Genomic DNA, 27,648 nt, shown 5'->3' with positions numbered 1-27,648 from the left:
TGGGGAGGCTTAAAATAGAAGTCCTAACGCAAAAAAAGCCCTAGCTAGACTATATTTAAAAAAAAAATAATAATTTCTAGTAGCCGTGGTCAGGGTCTCTTCTGCTGGTCTGCGTGGTTCCATAGCTCCGCCACGCATTCTGCATTCCTCGGCCGCCGACAGGACATCACTTGCTGGTCACGGGATATATAAATCCTGTTTCCAGGAAGCGGTGGCTCTGATTGGTTCAGCGAGCACGGCTTTCAGCCAATCAATGCAGCACTCATTGAACCAATCAGAGCCATCGCTTCCTGGAGGTGGGATTTAGGAATCCCACAACCAGCAAGTGATTTGTGTTGGCTGCTGAGGATTGCAGGACACGCAGCGGAGCTACGGAACATCAGAGACCAGGGGAAGGTACCCGGATCGCGTTGGGTAGGCAAGTAAAATAAGCTATTCCCCGAAAGTAAGACCTAGTGCCTCTTTTGGGGCAAGCTTTACATAAGACAGGGTCATATTTTCAGGGAAACACAGTAGCTCCAAAGGTAAGTTTGCTCGCTTGTATGTTCTGTTACTCCATCCCCATGTAGCCTCCAGTAGTGTCCTGTATACTGTTACTTTACTTCCCTGTTGCAGGAAAAAAATATGTCTACAAAGAAAGTGTAGTATCCCTTGAAGTAGCGAACAACAATGTCTGGCAGGCGACAATGCTACATGTCTCTATCAAGACGCTCATAATGGCCAGTGAAGAGCCTCGTGGGACTCCTGTCTACGAGACATTTAGTTTAATATGTCAAGGGATATTAGGCTGCCTGGAAGTTCTGCTTTCATGAGGGAATATTTGCAGAAGTGAATGCTTCCAGTGCATGTACCCCCACAAAGTAAAAGTGCATTGTTTTACCCCATTCAGTAATAATGCCTCCTTCTGTACCCACTGAGTGGTAAGGCCCATTTAGACAAAGTGATGATTGCTCAAAAATCGCGACAGCTTTGAGCGATCATTTTGCTTAAACTATTAAGTAGCTACTCAGCTACTTAATAGCTTGTTAGTGTGCAAATGAAGCCTTTAGCTGAAAGCAGTTAATACCCCGAGGGCTCTTATCTGCTTTTAGCTCCTTTGTTCTTTGACAGGAAACAATGCTATCAGCACTACCTGTGGAGAACTCATAAGACCTCAGGACGATTTTTAGGTTGGCCTGATTTTAACCAGCTAGCAGGGCACGAAAAGTGCCCGATGGCCACGCGTTTAGACGCAACGATTATCGCTTGAACGATCGTTTTTTAGCGATTTTTGAGCGATCATCGCTCCGTGTAAATGGGCCTTTAGTCATAATGCGTCCTGTATTAATGCACATTACTGAGTCTTTATTATTTAAAGGAACCGTGAAACTAAAAGTAGGAAATATATTTATTTAATGGCTTTACATCAATTAGTTCTTTAGGTACCATTTGGCTTCTTTACCAAACATAATGTGGAATAGTACACAACTTTGGTTGGCCTGAGGGCCCCATTGCTATACTGAACCACTTCCAAGGGTCATAAGGGTATTTCCATCTAAGACATTTTTGTTATATCCTAAGTATATGCCACAGTAAATAATAATGTCCTTGTAGTAGTATCCATGATGTTCCATGTAATAGTAGCAATAATGTCCACTGTAGTAGCCATACTGTTCCCCTGTAAGAGTAGCTATAATGCATCCTGTAGTATCCATAATATACTCTGTAGTAGTAGCCATAATGTTTTCTGCAGCAGCCATAATGTCCTAAGTAGTAGTCATAATCTCCCCTGTAGCAGCCATATTGTCCCCATAGTAAAATAAAGTCAATCACCTCCCCACATGGTCCCACGGAGCCTTCTGTCCATTTCCTGGACTCTTCCCTCTGATGTCCAGTGGGAAGACGCAGGATGGCAGAGCAGGGAGCCCAGCGGAGCTTCCCGCACCGGAGCTGCAACTGTTAATTGTATCCATGTATTAACTTCGAATTGAGCCAGAGGATCATCCGACCGCCCCCTGATCTCAGGCAGCAGTATGGATCACCAGGAATATGCCAAGTTGGGCAGATTTCCAGTATGGTCCTGCATGCAGGAAGTGGAATTGCTTCCCCCCGCATTTGGAAAGGGGCGCTATCTGAGGCAGAGTGTTCAGAAATCTGCGCGGGCCTGATTTTCCCTGTGAACATGAGGCCTTAGAGGGCGATGTAATGGCATCTATAGTTTAATCTACTTGTCTATACTTGTCATTTACTTTTGGTCTGGCTCTGTGCCGTCTTTGGCCGGCTGCACACGATCGGATCGGATTTTGCATGTGGGAGCACGCAGCGGAATCCGACCCTGTTCCCAGCTGGCATCTGCGCATACCTGACATTTCTTCTACTTTTATGTACTGCGGGTGGTCTCACCATCGGACATGCATAGTACAGATTTTTTTAAAGCCCTGCTTTTTCCGCGTCTTCGCCTAGCAATGACATGGAATCCGTGACCTTTCCGCAATGTCAATGGAAGCCGTCCGTGCGGAATCTGCACTAAAATAGAACATGCTGTGATTTTTCCTCCGCAAGCAGGAAAATCACAATTGATTTCCGCTCGTGTGCAGGAAAAAGGGCTTTTCCATAGCCTGTTATGGAAGGTGTTTGCTATGAAACCCGGAGGTGGACGCTGCGCCAGATTCCGCAATGTATATCTAGCCGTGTGCAGCGGCCTTTCTTGGAGTTTGTTCTTAATGATAATTGTTTACGACTCAAATTCACATCGGAAACCCATGAATCCACAATTACTTTTCTTGATCTTTTGCTTAGGAGGGGTGTGGATGGGGCCCTTGAGACTACAGTTTTTCTGGAAGCCAATGGCTACAAATACTCTCCTTAGATGGCATAGATTTCACCCGTCCCTCCCAAAAGACGGATCCCCCAAAGGTCAATTCCTTAGATTAAGGAGGAAATGCACTGATGATGAGAGTTTCAAGAGGGAATTGATACATATAAAGAATAGATTTTTATGCCGTGGTTATCCAGAGAGAGTTGTATCGGAAGCCATTAATTATGCTTTTGGCGCCACTTTCACGCTCCAACATTGACCACAAGATATGAATTATCAGTATGTTTGATGCGAGGGCTAGTGATACAGATGGTCCCCTACTTGTGAACAGGTTCTGATCCAGGAACCTGTTCGCAAGTACATTTGTTCGCAAGTCCGAACAAATGTTTGTATGGAGCGGGATCGCGGGTGGATCCCGCTCCATACAACGTCGGGTGCAGGCTGTTCTTACAGCGGATACCCAGCGGCAGCAGTTCCGACGAGCCACGCCGCTCGTCGGAACTGTTAACACTTTACATACCGCTTTGACAGCAGTATTTGAAGTGTTAATATAAGCCCTACCCCAAAAATAAGCCTTGGCTGCATAAAAAAAAGAATACATCACCTAACAGCCGCTATCAACTCCCTGCATGTCTTCCCTGAAGCTGTGGCAGACCTGCTTGAAGTTCTCCGACTGAGCTTCCTGGTTTGCAGATTCAAAATCCCCACCTCCAGGAAATTCTGCCTCTGATTGGTTCTCGAGCGTTGTGGCTCAGCCAATCAGAGCTAGCGGTCGATGAACCAATCACAGCCATTCACTCAATGGCTGTGATTGGTTTGAGCGTTGGCTCTAATTGGCTGAGCCACGGGCTTTTGAATCAATCAGAGGCAGAGCTTCCCAGAGGCAGGGATTTTCAAACTCCTGACCAGGAAGGTCTGCCGAAGAACTTCAAGCAAGTGCTGGGAAGTTCGGGAGACGTGCAGCAAAGCTGGACAGCGCCCCTTAGGTGATATATTTTTTTATGTAGCTAGGGCTTATTTTAGGGTTTTTACTTGCAATGCAAAAGAAGGCTCCATAGGGAAACATGGTCTACAAAAAAATCGAAAATCGCGGTTGTATGGAGCATGCCACAATTTTGTATTCTAGCAATGCTGCAGGCTACAAAACATCGCTCATGTGAAAGAACCCATATTGGCAATATTCAGCGAAATGAGGAAACACCTCTGGCATCCCATATGAGAATACACCACCAAGGGGATGTTAATTGTTGGGGTCCCGGGGGACTGAGCAGGTGCGCTGTAATGTGATAGCAATCATCTTTCCAGTGTGTCTGCCTAATTCTATTCGGACCCATGGCTATTCATTTGACAATCTTGTCAATCTGGATGCTGTGATTTGCTCTTCTCCTTCAATCAAAACCTATTTGATACTACCGCCACTAGGGGCAGAAGTTTTAAACCTTTTGCTCTCTTCAGTTCTACAGTCTTTCGCCTCGATGCGTGGGGGTTCTTTGGTTCAGCACAGCTTTGTTTTGGTGCATGCGCTGTGAGATGCCTTTAAAGTGATGATCCAGAACTGAAATACAGGGGAAACTTGATGAGCTATTTTACTGAGTTATTTCCCCTTTAAGCCGAGTTGTATAGCTTGAGGTTATCTAGAATTATTCAACTTCAGCTACCTTAAGGCCCATTTACGCTGAAAGATGATCGCTCAAACGGCAGTCTGAGTGACAGTTTTTGAGTGATCACTTTGCATAAATTCTTAAGTAGCTAATTAGCTACTTAAGAGTTCATTAGCACGTAAATGAAGGTTCCTGCTGTATGCAGATGACAGCAGGAGCGCTGTTATCTGCAAATAGATGCTTTGCTCTCAAAGCTCTCTGCGGTATTCCGCTGATAACTCTGAGCCAGATACCAGCTAAAAGAATACTATCAGCGGTGTCCTGCTGAAACTCTGATAAGGCTCATCTTTGACTTTAAGCTTACTTAAAGTCAGCGATGAACGAATAGTGCACGTAAAATGCACGATGGGCGCACATTTACACACAATGATTATCGCTCAAAAGATGGCTTTTAAGCAAATTTTGAGCGATAATCGTTGTATCTAAACAGGCCATTACTCTAGCCTGAACCGTCTTAATGTAGATTACCTAGATATATTACATGCAAGGCTATCTAGTTTTTTCCATCCTTGAGCTATATAACTTCAAAGCCAGAGGCTATCTAGTTACGTTTCATCACCAGGGGAGTCCTGCCCCTTTAAGGTAGCTCTAGTTTATAGGTACTTTATTCTTATGCTCTGCGTTCTGTTTGGTAGATATAGGAACATAATCATTTATCAGGATTTGCAGATTCCTTTTAGTGTTAGTTTTAGTTTTTCCTGTTAGTACTCTGGGCTTGCGCATTTCGCTATACCGACCCACTATTTTAATAATATCTCTGGCTTTCTGTGTCGGATCAATATGGTCTCCCATTTCTCAGGGACCAATTGGTGTAGGACTGCATGTTTAGTGGCAGCTCACAGGCGGTTATGTACAGTATAGTTTGATTTTGTGTATTTATATTTCCCGTTCCGTCGTTTAGCAGTGACGCGGGTACACACTACCCATATGCTATGTTAATTGCGTATGGGCTGCAGGACGAATAGCTTCCATTGATATTAATGAAGGCCGTCCGCATGGATTCTGCTGTAAAATTGAGCATGTTGTGATTTTTCTTCTGCTCGCGGAATACGCAATCCCTATCCGCGAGTGTGAACGAAAAAGCAAACATGCATGCCTTTCAATGCCTGTGTTCTACCGCAGATCTCCAGTGCGGACGGCAATTGTGGAATCCACAATACAAATCTGCCCGTATGAGCCAGGCCTTTTTTTTTATTCTTATTTTTTTCTTCATTTTCCTCTTGTTTTTCATCATGCTTCCTTTTTCTTGAAAAGAAAAATAATTTCCTGACCCTGCACTATTTTTTATCTCCACTAGATGTCTCTAGAAAACCATAATTCATTGGACTGGAAACTCCCTACAGCCTGGTTCACAAACTGCTGGCAACAACTGCAGCAAAATCTAATGATTTCATCCACACACATATACAAATTCTGAAGTCTGCAGCCTTTACACAGAAAAATCTGCTTGGCGATGTGGGGATTTTTAATACAGTAGCATTGTTTCAAAAATCACATTACATTTTTACGGAAAATGTGAAAAAAATCTGCAGCTTCTGAGCTTCCGACCTCATTTACACGTGAAATAGTGCTACTAAAACTAATCCAATAGTGTACTCCTGATATTATATGTAGGCGCGCCAAAGATTATTCACACGCATTATACGTGAATCCATGCTAAAAAAAATCACATGTCTTATTACTACTGTGCTTCCCCGAAAATAAGACAGTGTCTTATATTAATTTTTGTTCAAAAAGGTTTAACTTTTTTACATGTATAGCTGCCTGGACACTATTTAAATTGACTTTTTAAATTAACTGTTAGCAGGACTTAATTTTGGAGTAGGGCTTATATTTCAAGCATCCTTAAAAAGCCTGAAAAATCATTTTGCATTCTCAAAAATTCTGGAAAATCATGCTATGTCTTATTTTCAGGGTATGTCTTATTTTCAGGGAAACAGGGTAAGTTATTAAAGGTAATATGAATCAGTTTGGGACTCTTTGTGCCGCCATAAGGGTCTGTGCACTTGGCATCGCCATCGTAATGAAAACTAAGGGGAAGATTTATCAAGCTGAAAATGGTTTACAAAAAGTTGCAATCTTTGGCACAATTTGCAACTTTGCTACCTATGCCAGGTGATGCCATGTAAAAAAAAAAAGAGGGTGGGGGGTTGTGGTTTGTTGGGAGGGGGTATGGCCGCCCCGGCCTGACACATTTATACCAAAAATTGATGTACATTATATCAGAAATCTACTCCAACTCATGGCTGACAAAGATTTCTGTGTAGGAACCTGGAGGTGCCCAGATGCACCTAATGTATAAAGTGGTATGCGCCTCTTCCTACATTAGATGCATCGTACGGTCACCATATTAAGACCAGCATTTTTGGCGCTGGTTGTAATAAATTCCCTCCAAGAGTTTGTTTTCTTCTATGTATGTATGCTTCTGACTCTGCCTCCCCACTAAATGCATACAGCTATCAGTAATTATGCTGAATTTCCCTTTTAAGACTGTTTCATGCCAGCCTGTAATGGCCTTTTGCAGTGAATCACTTGACAAGTCATATGCTATTGTACGCGCAATCCTCATGTGGTTTTAGGCTCCTAGCCGCAGGCTGTCTGGACATGCTGGGTGTCTCTAGCTCCAGGTTCCTTTTGGCATGGACGTGTGATAGCTGTAGCCAATAGTTGTGTCATTTTTTATGTGTGTGCAAAATAAAGGCATAAGTTAGCACCAAAAGTATTTTTCACCATTTGCACTATTTTGTCAACTTTGGCGCAATCCGAATTAAATGGTTACTGTACGCTGAACAGACGTATATGATAGCCAACATGATAACTAGGAAAAGTGCAAATCACGTTTGCTAATTCTATTGCAGCCTTACAATTGGTTGAATTTTAGAGCACAATGGGAAAACGGTTTTCTTTTCTTGCAAGGTTACCCTTTTCAGGGCGAGTACTCCACTATCTCAGTGAGGACCTTTTTAGAGAGCGCTTTGAGGCTTTATTCACATGAGCGTATATTGGCCGCGTTTTCACACCCGTCCCATATATTCGACCATCTGAGGCATTGGTTTTCAATGGATTCCTTCACACCGGTGAATTTACGGTGCATAAAAACGTTGCACCGTAAAAAATGGAACATACGCAACTGAAATACGGGCCCGGCGATTATACAGTGGGTAGAAAGATAGTTCTGGTTCTATCTTTCGACCGATATATGGTGGCGGCTCCCATAGACTCCTATGGGAGGTGGAAAAAGAGGGATGGGGAAGGCATTTTAGCAGCATCCAACGCTGCGAAAAGCTTACAGGTGCCTCAATGAAGGCATTGGAAGTCATTCCGAGGATTTATGTTGAGCGAGTGCTTTCCGCGGTGCGATGTTTTTTTGCTAAAAACTTTGCACCCGATCATGTGAATGGACGAGAAAATGCTAATTAAGCACGGGACTTGATTGCGGAAAATCGCTCATTCATGTGATTTTACTGTGTGGCTGAGAAAACATAAAAAGCATTCACTTGTGTGAAAGAGCCCCATGGCTGTAAATTTGCCTCCTCCCTACAGCTGCTAATTTGGATTGAACTCCCCATGATGGGGAGCAACTGAATTGATTCCCACAATTATTGAAGAATTTACCACACACAGGTGAGTCACAAGTTGCTATATTCCTCTGTATTACCGTACTTAGTTTACTGATCAGTTTGCCCTTGTCACTATACTTTAGGCTATGTTTGAATTTGGGGTTTTTATTGTTCTTGTCTACCATTTTGACAGCATTATAATTATATTATTAAAAGTTATGTATTAATTGGCCCAGTTCTGGGAATTGCTTTGCCTTGTCAGTTCAATACTTTTGGCATTTTTATCTGGATTACAATTTCCCAGTGACCAGGGTTTGGAAATGCTGACAGAGTCTTATCTGTGTAAATAGTGATGCTATCCTCTGTTATATAGGCTTCAAGAAGTACAATAAAGCTGTCATTAGTTCTTTTACCCACTAATGAGGAGATGACTCTGCATGTCCAGTTCCAGTCTATGCGGCAAAGCTCAAAATTGAGCTACAGAAACCAGGAGGTGTCAGCCTATTGTGACTGTTTTTGGCAGGTATATCCTTATCAAATGTTGGTGAACATCGGACAATGGTCATTATTCTACATGGATGTCTCTTGTACCCTCTTTATGTATGTGGCGTAAACCACCATTTTTATGCACTCCGCATAAGAAAACACAGAAAATAGTTCCATATGAATAAACCATATGGACCATCTTTTAAATAACTCCAAGACGGCAAAGATTAACAAGTGTAATATTATTTAAAATTAAAAATAGCAGAAACTTATAATTTACATAAAACATATCAACACGGGTCATCTTTCTGTAGTGTACAATCTACCTTAGTAATACAACTCCAGCAAAATTAACCTTCAAATAGCGGAACCTGCCTGTAGCTGTTACAAATGTGGGTAACGATCGACAGTAAAAGGGAACAAAAAAGTAAAAGTAAAAAATGGCTGGATCAATAAGAAGTGCCGCTAGCACGTGATGCTGTATGGACATGCTGGACATCCCATTGCCTTTCATTACTCAGATTTTGTAATACATTGTTGTACTATCAAATCCTTCATTGCCTGTAGCACATGTACAAAAAAACATCTAAGGCCTTGTTAACACGAGCGTGGTTTACACGCTGCTACAGCAGCATGTAAACCACACTGCTGACATGCAAGAATTCTGCGGTGAACAAGCTGCTCCGTGCTCCATTGAGCAGCCCATTCATATGTCCGTGCTGCAAACACCATGGACAGCGCCACAGCAAGGTAAAAAAGATTCTGCGCCAGTAAGAAAGCTCCATGTAAGCACTTACATAGCTATAGATTGCATAGCGCTTCCATAACTATGCATATTGGTTGCTATAGAAGCGTTGTTTACATGCTGCTATAGCAGCGTGTAAACCCCGCTCGTGTGAACGAGGCTTTAGATGCTTTCACATCTTTAGATGCTTTTCACATCAAACAGTCCTTTTGTATATACAGCTCCTATGTCAGCCTATGTGCCCCCTTGGTTATAGACTGCAAAATACCACGTCAGTGCCGCACACTATACACCTGGTCCACAGATGACTCCATTGCTGAAAATGTGCATCACTCCAACCATGCAGATGTATAACTAGGAATTAGACAACCATTGACTAGTCCTATAGTTAATTATACAGCGGACTAGCCGCCTACAGTGACTTATTCCCTGATGAAGGAGACCGTGACTTACGAAACGTGTTGGCAGCAATGCTGTGTAGCCACCGTATCAGACTCAGTGATGTCACTGGAACCTTCGGACAGTTGGCAGAAGTCAGTCACTACCGGGTGAAGTGTGTCATGATTCACATCTTACAGGTTCTCTACCTGCTACTTTTGGCTATACATCTGATAAGACAGCAAGGATACCCCTTAAACCTTCATATTGCCATCCACATGAGCGGCCATCGATCACCCCTTTTAAGTCCGCCCAGCCAGATTATCTTCTTCCTCTGTCTCCTTCCCTCTGATTTTCTGAGGCGCAGCTGTCAGCTCATTGTTGCCCCTGCAACACAATAGCTTAGTTCTACTATTTGTTAAAAGCTTAGTTCTGGTGCTTTATTTCTATATTCTGAGCTTGGTATTTATTTACAGAGCTTGGTTATGGTACTGTATTTATCCACATAGCTGTTCTGGTGTGAGAATGCTGCTATCTTGTGGCTTTTTTCACAAGCAGAATATAGGCAGACTGCCTATTAGTGCAATATATAGTTTTTTTTTCTTATAACCGGGGGAACTGGCCAAAATTCCATACAGGGAGCTATCTAACCTACAGTCGGCTCTGTATAGAGGCAGATTAAAATTTTTAGCCCCGGTATCACGATTTAATAGCACTTAAATTTCTTGCTTTTTGGCTGCCTCAAAGCCTGTATATAATCTGATCCAGTGACAATGTGTTACTCCACACATGAAAAAGATGACTAACATGGCTGCCCCATGAGGACACATAGGCCTGTATAGAAGTTGTACACAAATATGGTAGGATTTTTAAAAGTCATAATTGCTAACATAATTTAATTTAGACAGAGCAATAAAAAAAACTATTGTGAAATGTAATGTAGAGGAAACATTTCCTACACCTAGCATTTCCTGCAGCAGGCGTAGTAAGATATCCCCGGCGCACTATGCGCTGACTACATGAGGAGGCGCAGCCTCTTCGTGCATTCAGTAAATCCCCGTCACCTCTGTGCACTAAGACAGAAATGTACGCCTGGTCCCGATCAGATGTACATTTTTAGTATAATTTATGCCAGTTTCTGGTGTAAATTCTCCATAAATCTGTCGATCCGGTGTGGCCATGCCCCTCCTGGCAACCCCACCCACTACTGGGAAACTGGTGGGCCAGCCCAGGAGGAACAGCAAAGCACAGACTTTCTATACAAGCAAGGCTTGTGCAAAAATGTGCGACCTTTCTATGCCGGAATTGTGGAATAGCCCCCTTAATGAATGTCCCCCATAGTCTTCAACATTTGCAGCTGTGTAACTCTTTTAAAATATTTGTACTTTAAGTTCCAAAAGTATCCTCACAAGTTTTGGGATGGTTTGTACTGAACCAATATATCAGAATTGACTATTCCAAGTATTCACCGTGAAGCCTGCTTTCTTCTTGCTCACTAGCAAAGAGATATGCAGAATACGGGTTGACACAATATCTATAGGCTATTTCATTTATCGATTCTCCATGTTTTCGGAGGGGACGTCATCTCTCCGGATTCGGTTTTCACCGATTCTCCCATAACATGTGCCTCTGTCTTTGATTTCCATTGGAAAGAAGTAACACACAACAAGGAAGCAGTCACAGCTGGAGCCGGCTATTTGTAGCAAAGTTCTGAGGAACATACGTTCACAGTTACATTGTTGATCACATGTACTTCTTGAAGCTTGACAAGGGACCCTGCTGGTAGACATTCGCTATGAGGTGTTCTCCATGTGTCTTATCGAACCCCAAAGCATGTCAATATTCATAGATTTTAATGTCATCATGGTGCATCCAAGGGAAAGTCTAGCTTCTCCATCATCTTGTCACGTTGGGTTATATGGGCTTCCAAAGGCATATCTGAGAACTAGTCTGTCATGACTGGGTAATGGGTTCCCATAGTAGTGTTCAACCAAAGTAGCGAGGTCTGGAAATAACCTCTCGGCCTCAAGGTAAAAGCTGGTGTCCTATAGTGAGAAAATATGAATTAGAATGGCCCATTTTTATCAGTAATTAGGTTAAAAAACATTATGTAGCAGTTTTTTCATGTCCCTCATAGACCTGATTGTTTGAAAAGATAAAATAGCGTAAAGTGATTTTTGGGCACTTAATGGGGATGTCTGGCTTTTTATTTTTGATCACTACTTTTCAGGATAGGTAATCAATAGTTGATTGATGGGTATCTGTCGCTCAAGGTCTCCGCCAATCGGCTAATCCTCAGGCGCACCATTGTGCGGATAGCTCTAGAAGCAGATAGCGCTATCTATATTGCAGTGGTCCGATTTAGTACTGCAGACACAGCTCCCATTTAATTCAATACCATGTTGACAGTGCTATCTGTTTCCAGTACCCGTCCACACTGATAAAGGGCCTTCGATCAGCTGATCAGTGGGGATCCCGAGTGGCAGACCACCACCAATCAACTATTGATGACCTATCCTGAAGAGAGGTTATAAATAGTAAAACGCCGAATACCCCCTTTAAGAAAAATTTCCGTGGCCGTAGAACCATCTAAATTAAATAGATAAGCAATAGTTGGTTCCTTCAGTGGTTCCCTGGATCGCTCCGAACCCGGAGGCAGCCGGCCGTGGTCAACGTGTTGTTCATTGAGCATGTGACTGCTCAGCCAATCCCTGGCCTCAGCTGTCACATGCGTTCATGGCGGAATAACTGATGAAGTCTGTGATTAGCTTATTTCTTTATCTTATGTGGTTCTACGGTCATAGAATTATTTTATGACCCAGAAACCCCCTTTAATAGAAATAAAAGTATAAAAACACATCTTCTATAGAAATAAGTTGAGGAAATCTAAAAAAAAAAAAATCAACAAACCTTCTCAAAAACTCTGTAGTTTCTTAATTTTGCTTCCATTTTATCCCAAACAACAAGGACCTTTAAAAAAATGAGAAATGTTCATTAGTTATTAAGCAACATTACATGCATCAATATAAATGAATCGCAGGCAAATAAACCCAAAGCTTATAAAACTCATCTTTAAAGGCCCGATACTTTTTTCATTAAAGGGATTGAATGATTTGAGCATGTAGAAGTATGGCATGAGACCCACCAACTGGGATCCTGTTCTGTTAGCCAGCAAGAACTGCAAAAAGCAGAACTTACTCTGCAGCGTCAGCGGTTTACACAAACGCCTATTGACCTCAGATGGTTAACAGTTTTTTTTCTTTTTTAACTTGCAAGTTTTATTACACTTTTAAACTTTTGCAGGAAGGAAATTCAAGAACTAGGTGCAATTTATATAAACGGGCTGAAAGAGCAGCAAAGAAATATTAGTAAATTAAACAGCAATTTGAATATGGGCAAAGCGCCATATGCAGGCACGAGACCAATGATTCATATGAAAATATAATGCGTGCCTCGCCTGGACAACATGAAACAAAAGGAAGAAGTTAAAAGGGTTGTCTAAATTTTTTTTAAAAAGCATGTTCCCTATGCCACAACATAACAAACTCACTTTTTCCTGCTGTGCCCAGCGGTGCCACACAGGGTCTTCCACATGACATAATGTTTACAGGCTGCAGCAGCCTGTTTACAGGATGTTACAGGCTGCTGCAGCCAATGACAGAGCTCAGTGCTCGATCATTAAAGGAGATGTCTCGAGGAAGCAGTCAATTTTTTTTTTTGCCCAGTCCCCCTAATTAAACATACATTACTAATTACCCCTGTAAATTACTTTCCTAGCTGGTTTCTACTTACCGTTCCAGCGTTTCAGCAACTTATAAAACTTTTTCCCAAGATGGCCGCCAGCTCTTTTCGCATCGCTTGCTGTAGCCCGACGTGCGCGCTCCCGAGACGCTACCAGCTGTGTCTCCATGGCAACCAGACGCCCCTCAGCCGCCGACCGGACCCCTGGAGTGAACACGGCCGACCTGTCACCCACCGCCAGGCAGAAGGTAACCGGCGCAGCGCCCCCCCCCCCCCCCCATCACAGCGGCAGCCCCCCCGGCCTAGCGCTAGTTCCCCCATCACAGCGGCAGCCCCCCCGGCACAGCGGCAGCCCCCCCCGGCCCAGCGCTAGTTCCCCCGGCGCAGCGACAGCCCCCCCCATCACAGCGACAGCCCCCCCGGCCTAGCGCTAGTTCCCCCGGCGCAGCGACAGCCCCCCCCGGCGCAGCCCGGCGGAGCGGCAGCCCCCCCGGCCCATCACTTACCAGGACAGCTAGACGGCGGGACAGCTGGGCGGCTTCTCCGGACAGCTCGGCAGCTCGGCACCTTCCTCTAACAGAGGAAGGTACAGAATGGCCGCTCCAGCGCGCTCCCGAGCAGTGACAGCTCGTCTGCGCATGCGCAGAAGAGCTGTAGCGGGGAGCACACTGAAGCGGCTCGTGCTGAATGGAGAATGGCGAATTTAGACGGAACCATGGAGACGGGGACGCTAGCAACGGAGCAGGTAAGTGGAATAACTTCTGTATGGCTCATATTTAATGCACGATGTATATTACAAAGTGCATTAATATGGCCATACGGAAGTGTATAACCCCACTTTGTTTCGCGAGACCACCCCTTTAAGCTCTATCATAGGCTGCAGCAGTCTGTGACATCGGGCACGGAGGACCGAGCAGTGTTGCGGGAGATGCAAGGAGTCAAGAGAGGTGAATACATGATTGTTTGTTACTTTTTGGCAGGGAGAACACGTTTAAAAAGAAAATACAAAAATACACATCTTGGACAACCCTTTTAGAAAAAGGAAACTGGTGTAAAAAGTAAAGTGCGGATCACTTAGAGGATCAATATATAGTGCCGCACAGCCTATAACATGCAGGGGTGGGCAAACAGTATAGAGGTGAGACAATTATAATTATTAACTAGCAATGTGGGGGTCAGCTGAGACAGCAAGTAAAAACACATGAAAGGTAAAAAGGAAGAAGAGGAAGAAAACAATGAAGGGAAGGAGGTCAACAACAAGAACCTACTGACCAAACGAACAGAAAGGCAACAGTGCTCACAAAGGAGGGCGAAGAGCAGGTCAGGTTAATAAAAGATCATGGGGACCAAATCAGTTGGAACCTGTCTTTAGCTGGTTAACTTTTAGTTACATTTTAATCTTGGCTGTTACTAAACACACAGGAGATACTATATTATCAGTAAGGTCTACTAGGTTACCCCAATGAAATAGACCCTAATGGCAAGTGAAGGGCTCCAAAGACACTTCCAAAAGATGTTAACCCCTTCCCGACACAAATACAGCTATATATGTCCTAACTGCACATACCCCCAGCAGTTAGAACATACAAAACAGTCCACAGCATATGCTTTATATATGAAGCAAGCTTGGGAGGCGAGTCCGATACATATACGGTGGGTGTCGGTTATCTTTGACACTTGCCTGCAAAGCTGCGAAATAAGATCAGAGTGCAGGGTGCTTTCACACAGGCGAGAAAAATCACACTATTTTTGCGTGATGCGAGAGTCAGTAAAAAAGCAGATTACGAAACCGCTGATTTTCAATGGTTTCCTTCACATCTGCAATGTTTTCACTGATGTGATGTTGAGAGAACAAAACATTGCGGCATGCTCTACCTGCGATGTGCTCCCATGTTTCCCGATGGAGCCTGCTATTGTCAGAGCCTGGGCTCACTGGCAGCTCCTGATCTGGTGGATGGCTGCATGAGCATTTGTTATCTCTTCACATGTTTCCTGTATGCTTGTATACAGTATTAGGCCTCGGTCAGACGACCGTTTTTTGCCGCGATTTGCGGATCGCATGACGGATGCGCATCTGCAAATCGCGTGACCGGGTCCGACGATTCGCCGAAAAATCTGCAGCTAGCAGCGTTTTCGGCGAAACGGGCCCGATCAAAGGAGCACTGTCTGCCCATTGAAATTCAATGGAGGCGGCAATACAGCCGGCTCCATTGAAAGCAATGGGCTGCCGGCGAGCGCAGGATAAATTTTCGGGAAGGGCTTAAACATATAAGCCCTTCCCTGAAAACCATCCAAAAATGTGTAAAAAAAATAAAAAATATATATATATATACTCACCTTGTCCCTGCAACTGGAGTTCAGCCGCGGCCGGCCAGTAGTTCTCCTGAACTGCTCTGTGTAGTATTCAGCAGGCGGGGATTTAAAATCCCCGCCTGCTGAATTGGCTGCCTCTGATTGGTCACAGCCCTCACCAATCAGAGGGAGCTCTCACTCACCCATTCATGAATTCATGAATGGGTGAGTGCTGCGTCTGATTGGCTGAGTGCAGGGACCAATCAGGGGCAGCTCTCAGCTGTCATTCAATAGCTGAGAGTTGCCCCTGATTGGTCCTTGCGCTGAGCCAATCAGAAGCAGCACTCACTCACCCATTCATGAATTCATGAATGGGTGAGTGAGAGCTGCCTCTGATTGGTGAGGGCTGTGACCAATCAGAGGCAGCCCATTCAGCAGGCGGGGATTTTAAATCCCCGCCTGCTGAATACTACACAGAGCAGTTCAGGAGAACTGCTGGACGGCTGCGGCTGAACTCCGGCTGCAGGAACAAGGTGAGTATATATATTTTTTTATTTTTACACATTTTTGGATGGTTTTCAGGCAAGGGCTTATATTTTTAAGCCCTTCCCGAAAATTCATGCCGCACTCGCCGGCAGCCCATTGCTTTCAATGGACCCGGCTGTATTGCCGGCTCTATTGAATTCAATGGGCAAACATCGTTCTTCTCTGCCACAGCTGTTACAGCTGTGGCAGAGGATAATGATCTTTATAGTATATGTTCTCAATGGGGTCGGTGCTGCTGCCGCCGGCCCCGTTGAGCGCATATATAGAACACAAGGAATCGCAGAACGCAGATAGGCGCGATCTGCGATTCGTCGTGTCCCATAATTTATCGCATATCCGCATAAAAAGCAGACGTGACCGATTCCATTGCGAAGCAATGGTTCTATATATGCGCAGATCGCATGCGCATCCACAAATCGCGGCAAAAAACGGTCGTCTGACCGACGCCTTAGAGCTGCATACAGAGACCGCAAAGACAAGTTTGCTAAAGTGGAGAAAATTTCTACAAATGTATCAAAAGTAGCCAGGCATGACTTATCTCTTATGCCACCTTATATACCAGTAATAGTAACAATAGCCATGCTCCTTTTTTTGGTACTTTGATGGCTCAAGATAAGTGAAAAAAGTGTCTAATAAAGTTGGCGCACACCAGGTTCCACTCTATTTTTATGACTGCTCAGTAAATCTCCATTTGATCCAGGTAGACTATATGAACAACCTTGCAAGGAAGGCAACTAAACAAACCCTCCATACAGGGGCGTAACTATAGAGGATGCAAAGGATGCGGTTGCACCCGGGCCCAGGAGCCTTAGGGGGCACATAAGGCCTCTCTTCTCCATATAGGGAGCCCAGTACTATGAATAAAGCATTATAGTTGGGGGCCCTGTTACAGGTTTTACATTGGGGCCCAGGAGCTTCAAGTTACGCCTCTGTCTCCATACATACTATATATTAAAAATGATAGTTTTACCTGGAACCCCATTAGTTAGACTGTACATAGGGTCTGGATTAGAGATGAGCGAACGTACTCGGATAGGCACTACTCGTCCGAGTAATGTGCCTTATCCGAGTACCGCTCTACTCGTGCTGAAAGATTCGGGGCGCTCCGCTGCTGACAGGTGAGTTGCGGCGGGGAGCGGGGCAGAGCGGGCGGGAGAGAAGGAGAGAAAGATCTCCCCTCCGTTCCTCCCCGCTCTCCCCTGCAGCTCCCCGCTCCGCAGCGCGTCCCGAATCTTTCAGCACGAGCGGGGAGGTACTCGGATAAGGCACATTACTCGGACGAGTAGTGCCTATCCGAGTACGTTCGCTCATCTCTAGTCTGGATATATTAGGCCTTTGAACAACCTTCAAATTTTATGGAGCCGTAATATGGCATCCATAGTTTTCTAAGGGACCCTACTATAACCTCGGTGTGCCTCTGATGTTCCAGTCAATGGAACATACCCACATTTCTATTTCTGCTGAATGCATACAGAAGAACCATCTCAAAAATAAAGAGGTTGTGCCACAACCCCTTCCCGAATGTGGGTTCAGCTGATCACCCCGGCTCCCACTCTCGGCACCCCTGGAAATCACATGAATAGTTTTCCTTTAATACCAGGACGGCAGGAGGTCCACAAAAATGGAAACCCCTCTTACTGAGCAGCTCATCATTCTGGATCTGAGGTGTCCCGAGTAGGGAAGCCTACTCTATGGGGAATCCCCAGCGGCTCCATCATGAACAGTCTTTCAGTTTTCCAAACTAATTTTGCCGACCATCAGGAAACAGGAAATTGCTGTGAAAATAATATGCAGAAATCGAAAGCTAAACTAAACTGCTGATTTTGCATTCAGCTCCAGGGTTACCTTTCCGGCCTTTGCAGAGTTTCTGATGCAGAAGAGTCCATTGAGGGGGCTTCCTCTGGCATCCGTAGCTTTGAACATCCTGAAATAACAATACTCTCATTTATCTCCAGCGTAAAGGGATGAGGCCATCACTACATGTGCTTGCTGTGCAAAAATATTTTCAGCACCACAGCAGGAGTGAACTTTGCTTTGCTGATATACATTAGGGTGAGATCTTTCATCAGAGGCAAGAATTGTCAACTTTTCTATGTAACCCACTGCTTTATCATATATAATGTAGAGGAAAACAAAGCCTCACACAATCCCTTACTCATGTACTAGCAGATGAAACCTACTGTCAATGTTATTGAAGTTTTTGAAGTTTCTTAAGTAACATGATCCAGTCCAGATGTGATCCTCCTCTTCATCTCTGACCTATCAGCACTTCTATTCTGCACAAACTACTTCTATATTCATAACTTCCCCCATTATAAAAATATTCATATACAGTAAATGTGTTTCTGCTACGTTCCTCTAAGCCAGAGCTTCTCAACCTTTTCTTTTTGCGACCCCACCGGCCAGAACATGGTGATGCCTGGGCCTCATCATTGGTTAAAGTCTATGCCATAAATGTATCTCAATTTCCCCATTTGCTTGCCCAATGAACCCGATAAGGGGGTATTCATACTGTTGGTTTCCGTCTCAAATGCCGAAAATGACATTGAAGCAGAACCATGGACGGAACCATAGACTTTAATGTGTGAAACTGAGAACACTTTGGTCTCCATTTCACAAGGTAGCCGTTCATTTCTGGTAGTGTAGGAAGATATAAAACTGTGGTTCACTATGCTCTCCTGTCCTAAAATCCCAGGAATGAACGGAAATCTTGTGAACAAAAATGGCCCAAGAGGGCGCTACACACAAGATGCCCTCTCAATCTGACAGATATGGAGAGCTTTTGCAAGGAAGAGTGGGCAAAGATTGCCAAGACAAGATTCCTGCCTCAATTGAATAGCTCTGATTGGTCCATCGAGCGCTGGCTCTGATTGCCTGAGTGCCGTGGCACTCAGCCAGTCAGAGGCAGAGCTTCCTGGAGGCAGGGATTTGCAAATTCCTGACCAGGGAGAAATGCCTGAAGATAGCTGCGGGGAACTGGTAAGAAGACGCAACGGAGCAGACAGCACTTCTTAGGTGATGTGTTTGTTTCGGTTTTTTTATGCAGCTAGGGCGGGGTACTGCTACGATTTTCTCGTGTCCATATAGTGTCGCCCATGCCGCTTTTTACTATAGTGCAAGATTAAAGCCCAGGACCAAGCGCCATATATTTACTACACTTGATCCTTAAGGGTTTAAGTTGTTAATTTCTGTAAAAACTGTCTCTCCAGCTGCCCCTCACCAACAGATGACAGACAAATGTATATGATGTATATGTTGAAACTAAGAACCACCTCTACATAATATATAGCATTCTATACAGAGGACAAGGGCCTTATTGCAAGATCAAAATGGCACCTTCAACTGATACAAGTTCATGCCGCCTTGCCATTTGTTCCCTTTGCCTGGAAAGAGGGAGTCCTTGTGACCGGTGCCTGCTTCTGCTGTCCCTAGTTTTTTAACATGGTGTTCACAGTAGACAGGAAGAGCTTAAAAAGGGTTGGCGCCAACCTCGTCAAGTTTAGAAAAGGTTGGGGTCAACCTAAGTTGAGGCCTTCCCTCCATGAACCTTATACAAGTTGCACGGGCTGCATTGTATGTAAACCCTTGATTCTACACATTCTACAGTACTGATGCTTTTTAATATAATGGTATAAATACAGAAAATATAATAAAATTACCTTTCTACGTCAAAAGAATCACAGGTATCAACAAAAACAGAAGCCGGCAAAGGAACCTGAAACAAAACAGAATGATTATATGATAACACAATATACAATAAATGGGCTTACTGCACATGTGGCAGCCTCAAGGCCCACGGGCCGAATCTGGTCCACCACGTCATTTTATGTGGCCCGCGACGAGGTCCAGACACAGAAGGACTGGCAAAAAACACAAGGTCCCATAGATTTCACATGCTTTTCTGTATGAAGATGCAGTGAATATTCATTGCACATTTGGGCGATCCCATTGACTTTACTGGCCAATTTCAGTCTGTAATTCGGAGCAAAATAGGACATGCTGCAATGTTTTTTATAAACATGAATAACACGGGTGAAAAACGCATGTTTGAACACCGCAGTGCAAATAAATAGGGATGAGACTGTCTGTAATATGGAGTGCAAATACACCCATGTGAATTAGCCTTATAAACGGCCCTTTGAAGGCAACTATGATGCTGATGTGGCCCTTGGTGAAAAGGAGTTTTCCGCCTCGGGTAGTAGTCTACGATGTTTTCTACTATATGCTTGCTATGCTGTGAAAAATGGCTTGCTGGATTGCAAAATACACCTTTTAGTTATTACTGGACATTACCTTTTCATAGTCATCCTCGTTATCGCTTTTGTCATCATCCATACTCTTCTTTGGTTTTGGTGGACGGATTGGTAATTCCATTGTGATATCTCTGAAACTCTGTCCATCAGGGGGTGATCTCCTAGAGCAAGTCAGAAAATATACTATTTGCGAACTGTAAATTAGGCACCAATGAGTTTACACCAAGTGGGCTATTAGGGTAAAGGTGACTGAAGGTTAGTTCCAAAGGAAAGGTAAGATATGCAGCCATCTTGCACTTCCAACACTGCTTATTGTTTCTAAAATAATAGGAAATCCTACCTACGCCACCCTTCCAGAAATATAGGAGTATGTAGTATAGCAGAACACAGGGGAAGGGGTTTGAAAAGAAGAAAAGCCAAAAAAAAAATTCCCCGTCTTCTGGTGCCACCCATGGGAAGGAGCCGTTCCAGGCACTGGCGCCAGTGCCTAGTGCCTAATACAGGCCTGCCTGTTAAGGCCTGATTTACTGTGAATGGAGACATCAGAAAAAAATATGGCCAAACATGGATTTTCCCAGTGCTAATGGCTGAGTTGGAAGCTAAAGAAGCCACAATCCCTTTGATACATTGAATCAAAATTGATAATGTATACTTACAATTTTGACGAGAATCCAGGTCTGTCACTTTCTGTTGCCCGTACTTGTAGCCTAGGCAATGTAGGAGGTTTTGATATGGTAGGTGGCTTGCTAAGAATGGGTTTCAGCATATTGGGTGAAGACTGCTCAGGTGATATTAAAGAGTCACTTAATGATTTCGGTTTTCTTGGAATCGGTGGCACATAATTGTTCATTGTGCTTTGCTTAATGGCTGGTGGCACAGTTGGTTTTGTGGGTACTACTGGAGTCATGACATGGTTAATCTTGTGATTTGGCTTCTCGGGTACGGGAGGAGCTGTGTTGTGGAGCCTATTAGCGAGTTCATCCTTAAATTTTATATTATTTCCCACTATATACGATGGCTTGTTCACAAACATTGTTTCCTTAGATTGACTGCTTGCAATGTCTCTTTTTGGTTGGGAGGACAACGGTTCTGCCCAATGACCTGGTGTTGGTTGCGGTAATAGAGGTGGTTTTTTACCATTGTTATTAGAAATGCGCAGATAATCTTTCTTGGGATCTTTTTCAGCTTTGTCAGTTGATCTATTTATTGGATCATTAGCTTTATGAGCAGGCGGGAATCCAGGGAGTGGAGGTCTTCCAGCGGACTCTTGTACATTGTAACTGTCAATACTGCCCCTTGGATTCATTGGATATGTGATAGTTCCAGTCCTTTGTGACCAAGCAGGAGGAAAAGGGGGTTTTGTTACTCCTGGAATTCTAGATGTTGATGGCCGGTTTGCAAGAACTTCATTTTCTTGAACTACTGGAACTGGCGGTGGTGGATAGCTTGGTGCACTGTCTGCTAGAGAAATAGCAGGCAATTAACCCATTTAATGTAAAAATTCAACTTATTCCCATTGCTTTATTCAGGAACATTGATCACATTGAATTACCCATAATTTACGTTTTGCACAAATAAATGCTTACTTCTTGATTATCATATCAGTTTATTGCAAAAGTCAAAACCAGTGAGGAAAAAAAGAAAGGGACTCTCAACCAGGGTATCTGAGATGAACGAGGGGGAAAACTCACTTGGCGAGACTAAAAAGATTGGTAAAGATAAGAATCTACAAAGTAGGATCTCTTACATAGTAGAGCAGGCCAACCAACGAAATAGGTATCTCTTTTGCCATTGCTGGACAATCTGTCCAGTGACCCCATACTTCATCAAACTTATCCGGGCACCCTCAAGCCAGATATTTGAGTTTATACACCACACGATTGACTACCTGGATCTAGGCAGCTCTAGTTGGCCGCTTGGATGTTTCCAATGCAGTAAAATTACCTTTTTAGTATAAAAGAACAGGCATTTATACATGCTAAGGGTGGCCACATCCACAGGTATATCTACCACCATTCCAAACAGGACCTTAGTATATATAATTCTTGCAGTCGCTAGATGAGACTCCATGAATTCAAGTACATATCTCTAATAATCTTGGAAAGCACTGCACTCCCAAAATATGTGCAGGACTGTGCCTACAGTGGTCAAACATTGGGGGTAATTCGCTGAGGCAAATAGACCCATGACATGTAGACGAGAGGGGGTATAATAAATTCAGTGTATAAATTTGACTTGAATCAAATTAATCATGAGCAATGACCAGGAGAGGGCCAGAGCTAGCCAATATGTGGCCACCATCCTCAGAGTCCATATCAGCAGAAGTGGAGTGCATTGATAGCACTTTGTTATATCTATGTTTTTTCTTACTACACACATTGTGGCATATTGTTAGGATATGTGTGATTGTTGACTTTTCCATCTATGTGAACTCCAATGGTTACTAGAACAAAATGGCAAGGGCAACAGAACAACTTTAGCTCTTGATGCCTTGCTTTACATTTTCAAAGGGTGCATGGTCACTCCTTGACCTTAATGGTCCAACCATGTGGCCTCCAAAAGTAGCCTAGAAGAGACAAGTTGCATACAGATATAGCAAAGTTCAACTTGAGAATTAAAGTGTTAACATAGCTTTCTGTGCCACAGTTTATTTGCCTTTTAATAGCTTTACAGTGGCCTTTGTTTTGTTAAGATTACAATGGCTTTTTAATGGCTTAACATAATTTATGGCACAAAGTTACCACACTCAAGTTACACTTTGTTATATCTGTAAACTTTTGTAACGCTGCTCCCACTTTGTTCTAGTGTTTTCCAAAAATCCCACAAGCTGGACCCCCAACAAGCAGACATGGATGGCACATCAATAGCAATATGTTGTAAATGTCTTCTGTATGATAACTTCTTTAATATCCATTGAACACACTCTTGTCAGACAGCTTACCATCCATTATATCTGGTTGTTCATAGTCTTCTTCATCATCATCTTCATCCTGCCAGCTATCTGTAAATGTATAGTGAAAGCTCAGTCTGTCATCAGCTAATTCATATATGTAGAGTACATCTTTATTCTGGGCAAGTATCAAAAACAAAGCTACTATACAGATATTAAATGAAACGAATCAGTACGGAATGTAGGAACTAAAATCCACAGGATGTTAAAGGGAATCTGAACCACAGGAGGCATGAGCCTAGGACAGGTATGCTTATTGCCCCCATGTATGTGTTATTCTGAAACATTGCAGTGTGCCATTAGTGACCCCAATATGACTTTTTACTGACCTCACTAATGGGCTTTAAACATGCACATTACTTTTTTTTAAGGTGGTGGCTTTGATGACTACTGTCAGCCAGGCTCCTGTTCTAAAAGCCTGTAGCAGAGAAACCTGTAATTTTTTGTAAACTTATTTTTGTAACCCCATGACGTCACACGTTTTCACTGTAGCTGGGGCATCCATAGGAGCCGCATCCATAGGAGCCGCAGTTACTGGGGAAAATATTCCCCGGTAGTGAAAATAGTCACCAACAGAGCTGATCAGGGTCTGTGCTGCTTGACATATCGGTGTACAACTGGCTTGCTTCTGACCACCTCTCTGCTTAATTCTCTGTACTGCTGTAACATCCCATGTACCAACCCTGGCTTACCCGACCTCGCTACCCGTACTTGTTGGCTGTGCCCAGGATTGCAATCTAGTGCTGGAAACGTTACATAGAGGCTTTAATCCCACTCCGTATCCCTACTATCAGCGGGGATTAAAACCCAGGACCAAGCGCCGTAAATGTACCGCGTTTGGTCCTTAAGGGGTTAAAAGCTGGATATTTAGTAGTGCTGTCCATAATATGGTTTTTATAATAAATCTGTCATACCAGTGAAGTTTTATCATAGAAAATGTATGAAATTGAGATGAAACGTTACCATCAGCGGGATTATGTGTGTATTTTATATCCACAGGACGCTCCACGGAGCCATAGAAACTGTCTGAGTCCGAAGCACTATCACTGTGAAGGAAACAATCAGCAAGTTGTCATATGTACCATAAATATGCAAAGCTATGAAATGTGGAGATATCCTTCAATGTTTTCTGATTAATTTCATCATTTATATTTGCATATACCATATTTCATATATCTCCGTGTTATTTGACCTCGTTCACCTATTGACTGGGGCTAAATCCATCTGCATGAAAATCCATGGAACGAATCTGATGCTCAGCTTTGGATTTGTGCTGTAACACGGATTTGACACTAACAGTGCTGTGTGAACGAGGCCTTACTGTATTTTTATGACATTTAAAGCAGTTGTGCGGCTCTGAAAGATTGATGCAGTATATTGAGTACATTGAGAACTATTTAGGAACAATAAAGCTGGCCTGAGTCTCTCTCTTAATGCTAGCCTCAGAATAAGTCATCAATAGCTGATCGTCCACCACCCGATCAGCTGTTCGCTAGATCACTGTGTACAGAGCAGGCAGCAGACAGCTCCGTACACTTTGCAGTGGCCTGGCATTGTATTGCAGGCACAACTCCCATTCACCTCAACTAAAACTAAGGGTCTTTTTACATTGATAGATCTGGTCCCAATGACGAGTGTCGACCAAAATTAGCACTCATCATCCAGGCCTTCACATAGGCTGATTCACAATATTTAATTGACATACGATTGTCACATATGATCATTCGTCTGCCATACTGTTTCATTATTGCCAGCAGCATATTCCATGTTCATGGGAAATGAACATGGAAAATGCTGGGAAAATGTGCTGCAAACCACTGGCGTAACTATAGAGGATATAGGGGTTGCAGTTGCACCTGGGCCCTGAAGCCTTAGAGGGCCTATAAGGCATCTCTTCTCCATATAGGGAGCCCAGTACTATGAATAAAACATTATAGTTGGGGATCCTGTTACAGGTTTTGCATTGGGGCCCAGGAGCTTCAAGTTACACCTCTGCATTAAGGGGTTAAGAGAAGTTGGGGGACCCCAAGATAAATTTTTGCACCCAGGCCCAGGAGCCTTTAGCTGCTGCCAACAAAGATGATTTTCTTGGCTGTACAAAAGATGCAATCAGCCAAGAAATGAGTGTTTGCTTGTCCGTCAACTCATCTGGTGCACAATGCCCGATGATCTGGCAAATGAACAATCCTACGAATGTTCTCGTCCAATCATTGGGCCATGTAAAAAAGCCCTTAAGAGGTGGAGAAATGAAAGAATGATACCTTAGGTCTGTGATTGTCTCTTTCTTCTCATGGTAGCGGTCAATCTCTTTCCTCAAAGCCAGCATCCATTTCTAAAAGAGAAATGTTGACCATTAGAAAGGATATTCTAGACGTGAATATAACCCATTGTCTTGAAAATTTTCCACATGTCTAATTAGCACAGCAAGGAATAGACATACAAGACAGGTGGTTGGACCATAATCAGGCCCTCCTTAAAGCTGTAATGCACCTCAAAGGGTATCTTCTGACAAGTTATATAGGCACAGTTTAAAGATAAAATTGGTTTTGACTGCCACCAACTTGACAAAGAGGCCTCTGTATAATATCTAAACTCCTACAGAGGTCTTCAGAGATTTACATCCCTGACACAGGGGTGAATGTCAGCTTTTAACTTCTACAGAGAAAATAATTATTCTGTGCCTCCCACCAACAGTACCTTCCGCTCTTCTTCAGATGCTGCTGAAAAGTACCAAGTACGATGCTTCTTGCTGATATGGACCATCTTGAAGGGGAACACATTACTAGACGTCGTCTCTTCTGCTGCCCTCATTACCCTAATGAAGACAAAAAGTGGTTAGTGATTAGTTCTTATAATCCATGTCCAACCATGTTATTCAAGTGGACATCTATAACTTGGAAGCCACCTTGAAGGTGTATGCCCATTTCAACTAAACATGGCTGATATGGGAATACCAGCCTGTCCGCTGTAAAGGTGGCCGGGATTATTGAAACAGTTGAACTTGGCTGCTCTACACAGTTTCCGTAACCCCATAGCAGTGAATGCTGTTCTTGTGATCTCAGCCACCAGTAGCTACGGTGGTGGGGCGGGGTCAGGAGACCGAAATTCTGGTGATCAGTTTGGGTCCAAGAGGTGGGACCCCATTGATTAGACATTTATGCCATACTTTGTCTGAGATGGGAATACTCCTTTAAAGTTATAAGGAACGTACCAAAGAGACACTATGTGTTTCTATGGTGGCAGACTACAAACAAACTCTGGGTAGTCAAGAGTCCATCTGTCTCCTTTTCTGCCACCTGTATGTTTGTAAAAAGTGGAGGCAGAGGTATTGGAGTAATATATGATGGCAGAATTAGACTATGCTGTGTCTGTTCAATCGGAAGCACTTAGTCTGCAGAGAAGCTGTACACAAAAAACGGTAAGCTAGTTTTAATGTGAATGTCGTTAAGGAGAGCACCTAGAAGGTGTGTGAGGAGACTTACAAGGACATCTATGCTCCTCTGGAAATTTGCAGATGGGAAGATGGAACAATATTCCGCAGTGCCAGCTATTATGGGCATATGGATGTCATGGGCGAGTGTCATAGATGGAAGTAATGTAACAATGACTGGGAATTGTAAGCGAAAGCCAAAAACCATACACAGACAGATGTTTTGAGGTGATTGCCACTTATCAGTGTGCAGTAGGTTTTTGGCATGGCTAGTGAGAATCCTTTAGATGTGGGTCAGAAAGGGTATAGTTTGTCCTTAGAGAGAGCAACTAGAAGGTAAGTGAGGAGACTTATAAGGCCATCCATGCTCCTCTTGGAAATATGCAAATGGAAAGATCAAACAATACCCAGTCATACAAGACTTGTTTAAAGAGTCAAACATTGACTTTGAGGAATGCTGCCTTCCAATAGGTGGCGCTGCAGTGGTATTGTTCCATTTGCCATTTGCATATTTCCCAGAGAAGCATGGATGTCCTTATAAGTCTCTTCACACACCTTCTAGTTGCTCTCCTTAAGGAGAAACAATATCCTTCCTGACCAACATTTGATGTGGCATACATTATGCTGATGTACAAAGTTATTACATTGAATGAGCCAAATGATAGTAAATAGTTTGCTACTGACCTGTTGTACCCGTTTAGCGAGAAAGTGCCTTGGGAGGTGGCTGAGGTGCTCGTTTTGAAGTAGTAAACACACCCCTTATGTATGATCACATATCTCAGGGGCCCTGAAAAGATAAGGATGACATT

The 27,648-nt window shown here is 43.5% G+C and overlaps 1 protein-coding gene across 4 annotated transcripts in view; it reads right to left on the bottom strand.

Annotated features, from left to right (window-relative positions):
• Positions 1-8,726: 8,726 nt before the first annotated feature.
• The window catches only part of SH3BP2 (SH3 domain binding protein 2), an 86,726-nt gene continuing 67,804 nt past the window's right edge, over positions 8,727-27,648 (bottom strand). For 2 of the 4 annotated variants that reach the window (XM_066573048.1, XM_066573044.1), the window contains exons 3-13: positions 27,524-27,626; positions 26,107-26,224; positions 25,671-25,741; positions 24,373-24,455; positions 23,401-23,460; positions 21,116-21,920; positions 20,500-20,620; positions 19,866-19,921; positions 18,052-18,130; positions 12,538-12,597; positions 8,727-11,672 (exon numbers count right to left, since the gene is read on the bottom strand). In XM_066573048.1, coding sequence (XP_066429145.1) covers positions 11,532-11,672; positions 12,538-12,597; positions 18,052-18,130; positions 19,866-19,921; positions 20,500-20,620; positions 21,116-21,920; positions 23,401-23,460; positions 24,373-24,455; positions 25,671-25,741; positions 26,107-26,224; positions 27,524-27,626 — 1,697 coding nt within the window. In that variant the 3' untranslated portion in view covers positions 8,727-11,531. The remainder of the gene's footprint in view (positions 11,673-12,537; positions 12,598-18,051; positions 18,131-19,865; positions 19,922-20,499; positions 20,621-21,115; positions 21,921-23,400; positions 23,461-24,372; positions 24,456-25,670; positions 25,742-26,106; positions 26,225-27,523; positions 27,627-27,648) is intronic. The other 2 variants (XM_066573047.1, XM_066573046.1) reach the window with 2 other exon arrangements.

This window comes from Eleutherodactylus coqui, chromosome 7 (assembly GCF_035609145.1).
Source record: "Eleutherodactylus coqui strain aEleCoq1 chromosome 7, aEleCoq1.hap1, whole genome shotgun sequence".
NCBI lineage: Eukaryota > Metazoa > Chordata > Amphibia > Anura > Eleutherodactylidae > Eleutherodactylus > Eleutherodactylus coqui.
The sequence above is the reverse complement of the archived record's forward strand: the minus strand, read 5'-3'. Positions and strand labels throughout refer to the sequence as shown.